This window comes from Procambarus clarkii, chromosome 56 (assembly GCF_040958095.1).
Source record: "Procambarus clarkii isolate CNS0578487 chromosome 56, FALCON_Pclarkii_2.0, whole genome shotgun sequence".
In the NCBI taxonomy this organism is placed as follows: Eukaryota; Metazoa; Arthropoda; class Malacostraca; order Decapoda; family Cambaridae; genus Procambarus; species Procambarus clarkii.
The window spans coordinates 14821970-14835389 of NC_091205.1; the positions used below are offsets into that span (position 1 = coordinate 14821970).

At 39.0% G+C, this 13420-nt stretch overlaps 1 protein-coding gene across 2 annotated transcripts in view; it reads right to left on the reverse strand.

Moving 5' to 3' along the window:
* The window catches only part of LOC123770693 (uncharacterized), a 50212-nt gene extending 42554 nt beyond the window's left edge, over positions 1-7658 (reverse strand). The window contains exon 1 of one of the 2 annotated variants that reach the window (XM_069305738.1): positions 7571-7658. In XM_069305738.1, coding sequence (XP_069161839.1) covers positions 7571-7622 — 52 coding nt within the window. In that variant the 5' untranslated portion in view covers positions 7623-7658. Of the gene's footprint in view, positions 1-7071 lie in introns of both variants that reach the window. The other variant, XM_069305737.1, reaches the window with a different exon arrangement.
* Between the last annotated feature and the right edge of the window lie 5762 nt (positions 7659-13420).

The window sequence follows — 13420 nt, forward strand, 5'->3', positions numbered from 1 at the left end:
TTAGATTAAGAAGAACCACAAAAGTAGCTTGTAATGTTAGAACTGTTGGCAGAGAGGACGGGCTATCGGCACATGCAAGGCAGCTCCTGATTTTACTCGACTAAACCCATATATTTGTCTAAGCCACTCCTGAAACAACACAACGATCCTATGTCTATTATGTCAAAAGGTATTTGACGACATGACTCTAAAAAAAACTATTTACAAATCAATATTTACCCATTCAATCTAAATCTAATTTGCATTGTTTTTACGTATGTATTTTGCAGCCTAGCAATATTCTTTAAATTATACACTTTCATATATATCTGCATACTTTATTTGTGTCTCCAAGACACAGTGAGTTCACCAGAGCTGGGGCCAGATTCACGAAAGTAATTAGGCAAACACTTACGAATCTGTACATCTTTTCTCAATCTTTGGCGGCTTTGTTTTCAATTATTAAATAGTTAATGAGCTCCGAAGCGCCAGGAGGCTGTTTATAACAATAACAACAGTTGAAAGGGAAGTTTTCATGCTTGTAAACTGTTTATATTAGTATATTTTGGTAGCAGTCTTTCTTGTAAACATATGTTGTTGAATATGACCGAAAAGGTAAGATTAATAATTCTAACACGAATCTTCTCAATATTTCTTATGTTTTTCTTCAGTGAAGAAAAACAAGAAATATTGAGAAGATTCGTGTTAGAATTATTAATCTTACCGTTTCGGTCATATTCAACAACATATGTAAACTGTTTAATAAATGTAACCAAAGCCGTCAAAGATTGAGGAAAGATGTACACGTTCGTAAGTGCTTGTGTAAGTGCTTTCGTGACTCTGGCCCCTGGTGTGTTGGTAGCACTGATGCTGACTTAGAACGTATGCTTAGCTTGTCCTAGCGATACATCCAGAACTGTTTCTGGCTATTGCATCTTCCTCTCAATTTTTTAGCCATTTCCTCGTCAATAAATTCCCGGCTGCAAATCTTCAAGGCTCTGAGAAACATTCCAGAAAATACTGCACGCTTATCGTTACTGTGATAACGATAATAGAAGTGCACATACGAATAAACATTAGTTTACTTCATGTACACACTAAAGTTAAAGCATCTATTGACTAGGGATTATAATGTAAAGAACAGGAAGAACACCATTCTCATTCTGAAGTTCACTGAAGTTAATGTGATTTCTCTGTGTATTGAAAAATAGAATTCAATCGTCAGAGGTAGAATTACAGGTTGACCGAGCCCGAGTACATGTAGGGGAATTGTGGGAAACCCCGGTTAGGCTTCAGTGGAAGCCTCGGGATCCTTGTTAGTGCAGTAGTACTCCAGGTTGTAATTATTTTACCATGTCGTGGTGCAGTCGATAAGAGCGCGTCTGGGAACACCCACCGCACAGGTTCGAACCCTCATCAGGGCTCCTGTGGATTTGTTCGTTGATATAGTACCCCGTTAATGTGATTTCTCTGTGTAATGAGGTCAATAGTATTCTGGGTTCAAGTTCAAGTATGTTTATTGAGACAAGAAAAAAATACATCTCAAAGGGATAGACTAGCTTAAGCTATGTCTATCACTATCTACTTCTGGGTGACATTTCTAAATTAAGATTGTTGAATGTTGGTGTGTCTTCTTATGTTTTAAAACTTCAAGGAGGCAATTGTGTCAGGTGTGACAACTTTAAGAGGAGGAACATTCTCATTACCTTTCTTGGTGACGGGTGTGTATGTTCCTTGAATAGTGGGGTACAGATAAAGAGGAATATCAGACAGGTAGATTACACTTAAAAAGGTTATGTTAAGTTTGATGAGACTGTAGGCATTTTTATTCAGCCATTTATCACAAAAGGAGTGCGTTGGTACGTTGGCACCAGTCAATAGGGTCGAAAATTTAAACTCTCACGAACACTGTGTGTACACTGACGGCTCTGTCCAATGTTCTACTGGACGGACTGTAGCAGCATGCAGGTTTTATAGAAATAATATTTGCACACAGACTGTCAGTGTCAGGTTAAACAACTGGCTGACCTCCACACAAACAGAACTAGCGGCACTACAACTAGCTACCAGTATATTAAAAAACATAGGAGGAAAAATATTTTGCAGACTCAAAGTCTGCTCTTCAAGCAATCGAAAGCTTCTGGAAGATCGACAGCAAGAACATCATACTAATAATTATAAATTACCTAATTGCTGCACAGCGTAAAAGGTTTCGAATCTCCTTTGTATGGATACCATCACACAAATATAACTCATCATAATGACACAAACATTGCAGCCAAATTAACGTGTAACAAAGATGAAGTTGAATTAGACCTACGTATCTCTGTTGTCAAAACTATAATGTACCAAACATTCAGGTCTGATAGAGAAATTACTGACTCCCAACGACCTGAAAAGCACCAGTATAAAAAGCTATGATTTGTACAGATCTGAAACTTATGTTTATGGGCAGCACAAAACGTGGACCAGACTGTGCGACACAGTGGTTGCCAGGATCAGGTTAGGTTACCACTACCTGTGGCTGGTGGCTACAGGTGACGGATCTCCCAACCCTGAACACTCCAGGTGCAAACTCTGTGAGCAGGAACTGCGGCATCACCCAATGCCCAGTTATTAGACCATTCAGACCCCATTGTCATGAGGTACCTGGAGCTTTGCAATTACTTTATTCACTCTCGAGTTCTTGACGATATCCTCATATTGCACCCAAAATTTGCCAGTGCAGGCAACTGAACATATGGCCCTGTATGACTAACCATCCTGCGAGATGGAGACCTTTAGTATCACTGCTGCCTTATTCACTCTTGTATTCATGAAATCCTCATAATGCACCCAGAGTCTGCCAGTGCAGACTACTAATCACATGCCTCTGTATGACTAACCATCCTGTGTGATGGGGATTTTAGCATCACGTAGCATCCCTTTATGATGTGATTTAGCATCACTTTTTGACACTGTACTCCCCTTCATATAGTCTAGGGTTCCCTTCATATAGTTTAGGGTAGCTGCACAAATGTAGATGTACTTAAATGTGTTAATTAAAAAAATCTTAGTTTTTGTCCAAATCTATACAAACTGAATACAATTAAAACTTTAATAAATAGCGCCATTAATCTTTGTTCGGATTACAAAGTATTTGAAACTGAAGTTCAATTTTTGCTTGAACTTTTCCTTTCAAATTTGTTTCCTAGCAAGATATTTTATAGCATTCTGATGAGATTCTTAACTACCAAATTTAAACATACTACTGTATCGCGGTTCCTACAGTCCTTAAAGACTCATAATATGTACAATTTCAATATTTAATTACGATAAGTTATTACATTAGGAAGGAACTTGAGAATATTCTTCGACATATCCACAAATTAGTTTTCACTCCGTGTTTACTATTAATAACACCAATGGAAGCTATTTATAACGTTGAGATCCACTACCCTTTGAACTCAGATCTGCTGTTGTTTGTCTGTTTAAATGTTCAAACTGTTCGATATGTGGGAAATACCTCACGAAACGTTTATGCTCTGCCTCTTGGGCATTTTTTTTTAATGAGCAAAATTAGGTATAAACAGCAATGTGCTGCTACCCTATTCTATATGAGATATTACACAGTGTAGATCAAGAATTAGCTACAGGTTCAACTATTATTCCCATCTGTCATGATGGTTAGTCATACATAGAATTAGTGGGAGATAATACCTGCCTTAATACAATAATAAACCAGTTCTGACTAATCAGCAGGCTATAAGTTCATCCAATATTCCCATCTCACAGGATGGTTAGTCATATATGGAATCAGGGGAAAAAATACCAGCCTCAATACAAAACTAATCAACTCTGACTAAAAATCAGGTGAGAACATAAAATGTAAGACTGATCTACTAGCCTCCACTAGCAAAATTTGGGTACAGCACAAGAATATCTTCCAATATTCCTGAGTGTACGAAGTAATTACAGAGATCAAAGTACCTCATATCATTAGTTCTGAAGTCACTTGTAACAGGGCAATCACAGATATAGTGCTGGAGTGGCGAACATTCCACTTGTAAACTATGTGAACAAGAGCTGGGACATACTCTCTTGGGCAATGGTGCTTCCTGTTATTAGCGATCACAGCGAGGATAAAGGGTTGGGATAAACACCCTCTTGCTTACAACGATTTCGCTGTTCTGTCTTGTAGTTCGTCTCGCCTTGAACTCAATATTTTAGTGAATATCTCGATTTTTTAAATTAAGGCTAAGATTTTTAAAATTGAGGCCAGAGTTGAACAACTCGGAAGGGCGCGTTCAATCCCTTGAGCGTAGTCGTCCTTAAATCAACAATAGCTCATGAGTCGTCGACTGGGTTGTTGATGTACCAATTATCATCTTCTCTAAAGTATGTGTTGGGCTATTTTATTGGTCTTGTTTTGAGAATATATCTTTGTCTTTTATTTGTGTATAGTTTTCTTTTAGCTTTTGAATATTAATTGTTATTGAATATATAATTTATATATATATTTAATTGTTTTCCGCTAAATTTGCAATGTCAATATTAATTGTTAGCCCTGATGGAGTTTGGTACTCCGAAACGTCTGGTATTTTTAATAAATTAAAGATGTATATCTTATTCCTTATCATACTGTTTAAAATAAGATTAAAATTCCCAAGAGGTATACAACGATCAAGTGAGGGATCAAGATGAAGTAAAGTTATATGTTGGACAGTAATAAAATTGCGCCATTTAAAGATAAATCTAATGAAATGGCAAACCATTTTATTACCAAGGAAAAACTACCTGAAATCCTTGCACTGTATCCATAGTTCGTTTCCAGTAGATAAACGATATATGATATTAAGAAGCAAGCAAGTGTATTGTGAAGACTAATAATACAGCCTATCCTCCAGTTTTAGTAATACATATAGTAACGATGAGTACCATAGTATATATACACCGACGTACAACAAAATCAGAAAATAGAAATCAGCACTATTGAGTTGAACAAACCGGAAAATTATTTTTTACTTTTGTTGTTTTGACAAACTAAACTAACTTAACCTTCCTAGGCCTAATGCACGATATCTGAGGCCTAATATAGTGCATATGTGTGCTATACTAGGCCTAGGAATATTTAAAAAAATTAGCTTGATTTATTTTAAAAGAATTCCTTACTAGTCAGTATACTACTATCTAAAAGCTAAGTACGTACGAATTTGTGACTATTGACGACCGTCACAATAGCTACTATCTAAACAGGAGGATAGGTTGATATTATTTATTTATTTATTTATATATATATATATACAAGAAGGTACATTGGGATTGTGAAGATACATAATATGGTAATTACAATCTTGTAAAGCCACTAGTACCCGCAGCATTTCGGGCAGAGAACAGACTATAACAATTATAACAAACAGCAGGTCCCCTATGACCATGTAATATCTCCATAGCTCAAACAATTATGTATTAGCGATAAGACCGACCATTAATGTATAATGATTAACTGCAAATATATAGCTATTGAAATTGAACATTATATGTAACTAGCTGACATTATAATTATTAGGTGTGAAGGATAGATGAAATTGTTAATGTAATAATCTTCGTTGAGGTCTTATAAAGATTTTTGTGGCCTCTGTAATCTTTTTTTGCGATAACGCTCACAGGAATAGTATAGGGTGCGCAATAATCTAGCCGCCTCCGGCAGCAACAATCAAAAATCAAAAAGCTCTCCATAATTGACGCAGTTTCTGCGTGGAAGTCATTGAGTTGGGGCATCTCTTCTGTTCTCGCCACAAAACATAAAACTCTCGTGTCAAAACAATTGCCCCTCATCAGTTACCCAGAACCAGTTCTCCATTAATGCCTTTCTTCCAAAGCCTGTTCTCAGCTCACCCATCGGAAACCAGTTCTCCCCTCACATCACGTTCCACTCCCAAAACCAGTTGCTACACACGCCCATCTCCCAAAACCAGTTCCTCCCTACATTCATATTTCCTATATCAAGATTCACTCACCACGCCCATCTCACAAAACTAGTTTCCCACACGCCCACCTTCCAAATGCCAGTTCCCCCAACACGTCCATCTTCCAAAAACCAGATCATCCCACGCCCATGTTCCAAAGCCAGTTCCCCCACGCTCATCTCCCAAATCCATTTCCTTCCGCCACGCCCATCTCATAAACATATTTCCTTCCCTCACGCCCATCTACCAAACCAATGTCATTCCCTCGCGCCTATCTCCCTCACCCATTTCCTTCCCTCACGCCCATTTCCCAAAATCAGGTCTCCTTTCACTATCATCTTCCAAAACTAGTGCCTTCCCCCACCCCATTCTCCCAAATTCAGTACCCCCCACCCCATCTCCCTGAAGAGTTCCCCAAGTTCATCAATCAAAAGCAGTTTCCCCACGCCCATCTCTCAAAACATGTCTCTTATGCCCTTCAGTTCCCAAAGCGGCCATCTCCTAACACCCAAAATTCATACCAGACTGTTCCTAGAATTGAGAGATTTTAATTACAAGGAAAACTGAAGGAATTTAGTCTTACGTTACTGGAAGAAATAAGGAACTGAGAGAATATGATCACCTTATACAAAATAAGCAGAGGAATAGACAGGGGAAGACAAGAAAAAGACTACTAATAATATGTACCATACCAGAGGGCACAAATACCAAATTGAGCCAGATATAAATATTTCTGTCACAATATCGAACGAAAGAATTACGATATGAAGTGAAGTAGTGGATGGAAAAAACTAAATATACTGCTTCCAATATAGATATGACACAGGCCACCATTCTCTGGAAGCTATACACCAGTTGATTAATAGCTGAGAGGCAGGCCCTAAGAACTGTAGCTCATTCCCCGGCCAGTACAATAAGGTAAGCCCTCACATCTCCTACACCCATACCTCAACATTCGCCTTAAACGGTAGATCTTTTTTGGGTTTATTGCTTACATTCTTCTAGGAGCAAATCTGAATTATTAAAGTATACGCCATTTAGAGGCTGTACGGCCTTTTAATTGGTTTTTGGATTAGTCTCATTTATTTAATTTGTCAATGTGCAACGATTTATCGAGATAATTATGATGAGCAGGTGGGCCTACCTGTAAGTTGTGTGATGGCCAGGAGCGTCCATAGTGTGACGAGGACGCGAGAAGAGGTCAAGGGTATGATGCATACCAGGGTCAGGGGCGCCCCAACCCGGTGCAGGTGACTGCTACCAACTGACCCATACATCCTAAGACTTGTTTTCTAGGGTGGTCAAATATATGATTATTTGGCGAATATCTTAGCACTTGTCCAGCACTTAGCACTTACAAAGCGAGGAAGCCTTCAGTAGCACTTGTCCTCGTGTGCTGTGTTTCCACATCACTGGGACCAGTACAGGTATAATAGTTGAGTAAAACTCCATAATGTGGGACCTTTCACCCAGTCGCATTGCATGTCTTCACCGATAATCTAAAATTAATCATTTTTGCATCAAAGTTTCAGGCTATGTAAAAGAGGGTTTTAGATCATCACCAATGTCTCACATCTTGCCGCCCTTTACTCACCTAGCAACGAGACAACATTCACCTGAACACTTCAAGTTTTCCCAATTACCTGCCACTAAAGCAACTGGACGGCAAGCCCGGGGAGCCTCTAGCATACACATCACACGTCCTCACCCGACGCTAGTTGGACCAGCACTGAGGCTGTAGCCTACAGTGCTGCCACCCTGGCGCCTCCACCTTCCCCTATCCCGGTACCTAACCAACCTTCCATTCCAAACACTACCCAACCCAATCCCAACATTACTACATTACTCCCTAACCTATCACCAGCCTCACCCTGGCACTCTCCTATAATCCACTCACTCTGCCAGCTGGTAAAAACGATGCCAAGACCAGCCCAGCTCACACTCACGTGAGGCTTTACAAGATTGTAAATACTATGTTATGTATTCTCACAAACCCAATGTACCTTTTTGTATATAAATAAATAAATAAATAAATAAATAAATATTAAATAAATAAATAAATAAATAAATAAATAAATAAATAAATAAATAAATAAATAAATAAATAAATAAATAAATAAATAAATAAATAAATAAAAGTATGTTTGGCTCCAAAGACCCTCGGTGCTTTTTTAACAAGCTTGGGTATACACAACAATGTACTGCTATCCTATTCTATATGAAACATTACACAGTGTAGATCAAAAACTAGCCAGTTCATCTAATATCCCCATCTAACAGGATGATTAGGCATACATGGAATCAAGAGAGAACATGCAATGCGAGGCTTATCTATTAGCCTCCACTAGCAAAATCTGATTACAGCACAAGAATATCTTCCAGTATTCGTGAGTGTATGAAGTAGATACAGAGCTCAAAGTACCTTATACCATCTGATCTGAAATTACTGATAGCAGGGTAATCATAGATACAGTGTTGTAGAGTATGTCCCAGCTCTTGTTCACACAGTTTACAGTTTGAATGTTCACCATTGGGGGGGGATTCATTACCTGCAGCCACCTGCCATAGATATCGCTATCCCAGCCTAATTCTGGCAATAATAATGTCACACTGACTAGTGGATGTTTTATGCTGCCAGTACATATAATTCTCGGTTCTAAGCATATCATAGCTCTTTATACTCTTGAACAAATCCACAAGGGCCGTAATGAGGGTTCGAACCTACGTCCGGGATGATCCCAGACGCGCCTTAGTCGACCACGCCACGACATGTGACCGGGAGTGCTACTGCTCTCACACGGATCCCGTCTGGGATCATCCCGGACGCAGGTTCGAACCCTTATCACGGCCCTTGTGGATTTGTTCATTTGATGTATCACGCTATTGTGATTTCTGTGTCTATATTCTTGCTTTCTGGCCTTTGAGTGTCAGTGACTGCTCTTCTGTTATCCCTAATTTCCTAAAATATTGCGGCTTTTACAGCAGATTGGAATGCCCGTATCAAACTCATTTTTAGGCAACATGCAACAGGTACTCTGAGAGAGAACTCTTTCAACATCAGAGGCCCGAGACTGTTCAACACGCTTCCATTACACATAAGGGACATAACTGGCCGACCCCTCACAGTGTTCAAGAGAGAACTGGATAAGCACCTCCAAAAGATACCTGATCAACCAGGCTGTGACTCATACGTCAGGCTGCGAGCAGCCGCGTCCAACAGCCTGGTTGATCAGTCCGGCAACCAGGAGGCCTGGTCGACGACCGGGCCGCGGGGACGCTAAGCCCCGGAAGCACCTCAAGGTAACCTCAAGGTAGGCATATAACATGCAGTTTTAGCTGCCATTTCCGTCAAGATAAGAATAGAGCTGTTTGTTAATATTGTTTTCAAATATTTTTGATAGTATCGGTAGATTTCATATTGGTCTGCAATTACTTATGTCAGCTGTCTCGCCTATGTCACCTGGCGTTACTCTTGCATCTTTAAGGATATCAGGAAAAATATGACACTAGAGATTTGTTGAATAACAGACCTATGAGTAGTACCAGGGCAACCCGTTCTCGCAAATTTAATAAGTCAATATTGACTTATTAGTTGCGTGCATAGGTGACATACTAAACATAATAGTTTCCCTTGAAAAGCTTCATAGAAAACACCGACCTTACCTAACCTACTTAGTATGTTAAGATAAGCATCTTATTGCTTCGTAATTACAATTATTACCTAACCTATACCTATAATAGGTTAAGTAACAATTGTAATTACGAAGCTATAAGATGCTTATTTTAACATACTAAGTAGGTTAGGTAAGGTCGGTGTTTTCTATGAAGCTTAAGATACTAACAAGGTTAGGTAAGGTCGGTGTTTTCTATGAATCTTTTTAAGGGTATCTATTATGTTTAGTATATCCCCTATGCACGTAGTTAATAAGTCTATATTGACTTTACGAATTTGCGAGAACGGGTTGGGGCATGAGAGGCACTCATATATCATAGATGGTATTTCACTAGTGCTCCCAACTTTAGTTGTGAATGAATTATGGATATTGAGAATCCTGGTAGTGCAGTCGGGTTCGTTCTCGACGCACAATTAAGAATTCCGGGTTCGAATCCCGGGCAGGACAGAAATGGTTGGGCACATTTCCTTTCTCCTAATGTGTCTGTTCACCTAGTAGTGAGTAGGTACTCATGAGTTAGCTTGTTGTGGTGTTTCATCCTAGGCGGGGTCACTAATTCGACCTTGGGGGTGGGGGACCGCGATAAGTCAAACGTGTACGAATACACTCTGGCTTCCTGTCCCCCTGACACAATTAATTATTATATAATGTCTTTTGGGCTGATTGGTAAAAGTAGTAGAGTTAGGATAGCTGCCGGTGAGGTATGTTGTATGTTGTAACATGTGTCTGGGTCTCTGAGATTTTTCTGGCAGGGTTAGTACCAATTGATGAAAAGAAGCTATTCAATTCAATTAATGTTTCTAAGTCTGTTGCAAATGTGTAACCATCCTTGGAGAGTTTTACCTGATTGTTATGTGATTGTTGTTTAGATCCAAGACGTTAGAGATGGCTTCCATGTGCTTTTCATCTTTCCATTAGCTTCTTTGAATCTACTCTCATAAAAGGATAGTTTGCCTCTTCTTATTTTACTGGTAAGCATTGATGAGTATCTCTTAACTACTTATTTTGTAACTAGGGCAATCTTATGTTTTTTTCATATTCGTGTTTCTTGTCCATTGCATTAAGTATGCCACTTGTGAACCAGGGGTTATTTAATCTTTTGGCAGTTACTTGCATGGTGAGGATATGACAGTGTGGTGTGTGTTGTAGAGGCTTAGAGTTTTGGAGAGGACGATGTCGGCTAATGAATTTATATCTTGTGTATTACTGAACTCAGATTCCCAGTTTATATTGTGAAGTGCATTTATGAGATTGTGCATTGCTACTTTGCTGTATAGTCTGAGGTACGTTTCTTGATATCCAAAGGTGTTATGTCCATGTTTGCTTTGAAGTGGGTAGGACATTGGTCAGTTGTTCTGTCAGTGATTATACCAGAGGCAAGGGGGATTTATGTTATTCAATATGTGGTCCAAGGTTGTGGCGGATGTTTGAGTGATTCGGGTAGGCTTGGTCAGTAGACGACTTGGAGGGTTATTTTGTTGACAAAGGTCAATGCTTAAGTCACCTAAGATGTGATTTCTGTTGAGCTTGTTTATGATTAGATTGTTTAGGTTATCTGAGAATGCAGTTGTGTTAGTACAGTATTGGGAAATCTATATAAATAGCTCCAGTAGTTATAAAGGATTTAAGGGATTAAAGTATACCTCTAACCTAATGCAGCTGGATTATGTTTAACAAGATCGACTCCACATTGGTGCAAAGTATTTCACAAATAGTCCAACATATATGGTATACAGAGTTCTGAATGACGTCTTGTTCACATTTCTTTAAAAAGTCCTTTTGTTGCCCAACATTACATATGTAGCTGATGTTATCAGGTTTGCGTGTGCCTCAGGAAATAGGCTTGGTGTGATATTTTCCCTTAAGTCTTTTCTGTTCAATTCTAGAAAGGTTTTCCTCACCAGTTGGAACCTTGTATCTGGCTTCCTGTTCCCAGCAACATTCATCATTACACTATATTTGCCATTAACAAAAATAATTCCAGAGCAAAGTCAACTCACGTATCAGGAACGGTTGAGGGCCACAGGGCTAACACCACAGCAAATCAGGCATGACCAGGAGAATTTCATTGAAACTTTTAAAATGCTTAACAATTTGGAGTATGTTGATTCAGACAAATTCTTCAAAATGTAAGATGTAACACAAACAAGGAGCAATGGTCTCAAGCTCAACAAGCCACAATGTAGGACTGAGAACAGAAGATGCATTTTCACCCATAGGGTTATAAACACATGGAACCGCTTACTTGATGAAGCCGTAAATGCCAAACTGTTAATTTTTAAATCCAACTGGAAAAGATAAAGGCAAATGGGGGGGGGCACTTTTGACAAGCCGCCGGCTTCATGTTTTCATCAAGGCCATTAGTGTTGGTGGCCTTCAGGTAAATTCAGGTAGATATGTACAGAAGCAGCCACTTCTTAACCATTCTTGCAGTTTGTTCAGGTCTTCTTGTAGCGTCTTACAGTGATACTCTGTGATGATCCTCATAACTTTATGATCATCAGCAATAAGTAATCTGTACCCTCTACCCTCTGATTACCCTCTGGGAAATCATTCATGAAATCCTAAATAAGATGGGTCTTAGTCTTACCCTATATGATGCAACTAGCTGGTATTGCATTATTCTACCCCTGAGGGTCATACACAAGCCCTTATAACATGCAGCTTAAGCTAATTACCACTAAAATAACTGTTAGTGTATATTTCATTTAGTTTAATGTGTTATTAATTATGGCACAGCATATCTCTTATTTCCTATGGGTCAAACTTTTCATTCATGGCAAGAAAATATAGAACTCAATGGAACTCTGACATAGCTTCCATCATTGCATTGTAGATACAAGTGACATTATGGTAAACTATAGTTAGTTAGGTGAAATATCATCCAAGGGTGAAATATCAGCATGGAGCGTCATGATGTAATGCAGTGCCTGTGGGCCAGATAGCTCCTACCAGCTTAATTAATATCCAACAAGTGTAGGTAATGGTCACTTTAACAAGACAAGTGAGATTTAAGACCATATGCAAAGGGTATAATGCTCCATATCAACTAACCCTGGCTTTGCGCCCTGGTGAGGCCACTCCAGATCGACAACCAGAGCGCAACACCATAGTCTCCTGAGACTGATGGATGCCTACTACTAATCTGGAAAAGCAGGAGCCAACTTGTATGTTGGTATAATGACTAGTCAACGTCATATCTAGGACCATGGGAGTCAACATAGGACGGAAAAAAGGAGGCTGTTAAATTCTTTGGAGACTGCAACAATAGTTCTACCATCTTCTGTGAGCTTTAATTCTTTTTGTCCAAGTGCTGAATGTTGATTGGATACTAGGAGGAAAACGTCTGGAACTTTTTTCAAGGAAAGTTGTTGGGAATCAATTTGTATATGTACAAGTTAAACTCTCATCAACGTATTTGAGTTTACAGATGTTTAGTGATGATTTGGTAGCCATTAACTAGCATATAAACATTGTGCTTAATTTGGGATGTGAATACTGCCAATATTGGGAGCTGGTTATTTTTTATTTGTGGTACTCTTGTGAAAGCCGGTGACCCCAACAAAATGTTGAGTAAAGAAGAGCTACAAGAAGACCTTTTTATTCGTATTGCCCCAATATAAAAATACTGTATATAAATAATACAAATGACACCAAACCGAGTCTCACCACCTCACAGTAATGGCTTTTTGTTTTTCTAGTTATATGTACATATATTAAGAAAATCAATTGGAGGACTTAAACCTGCAATCAGGGTACTCCCAGCTACACACCTTACCCTTGCACCATGACATGGTACATTTTCTCATTGATACATAC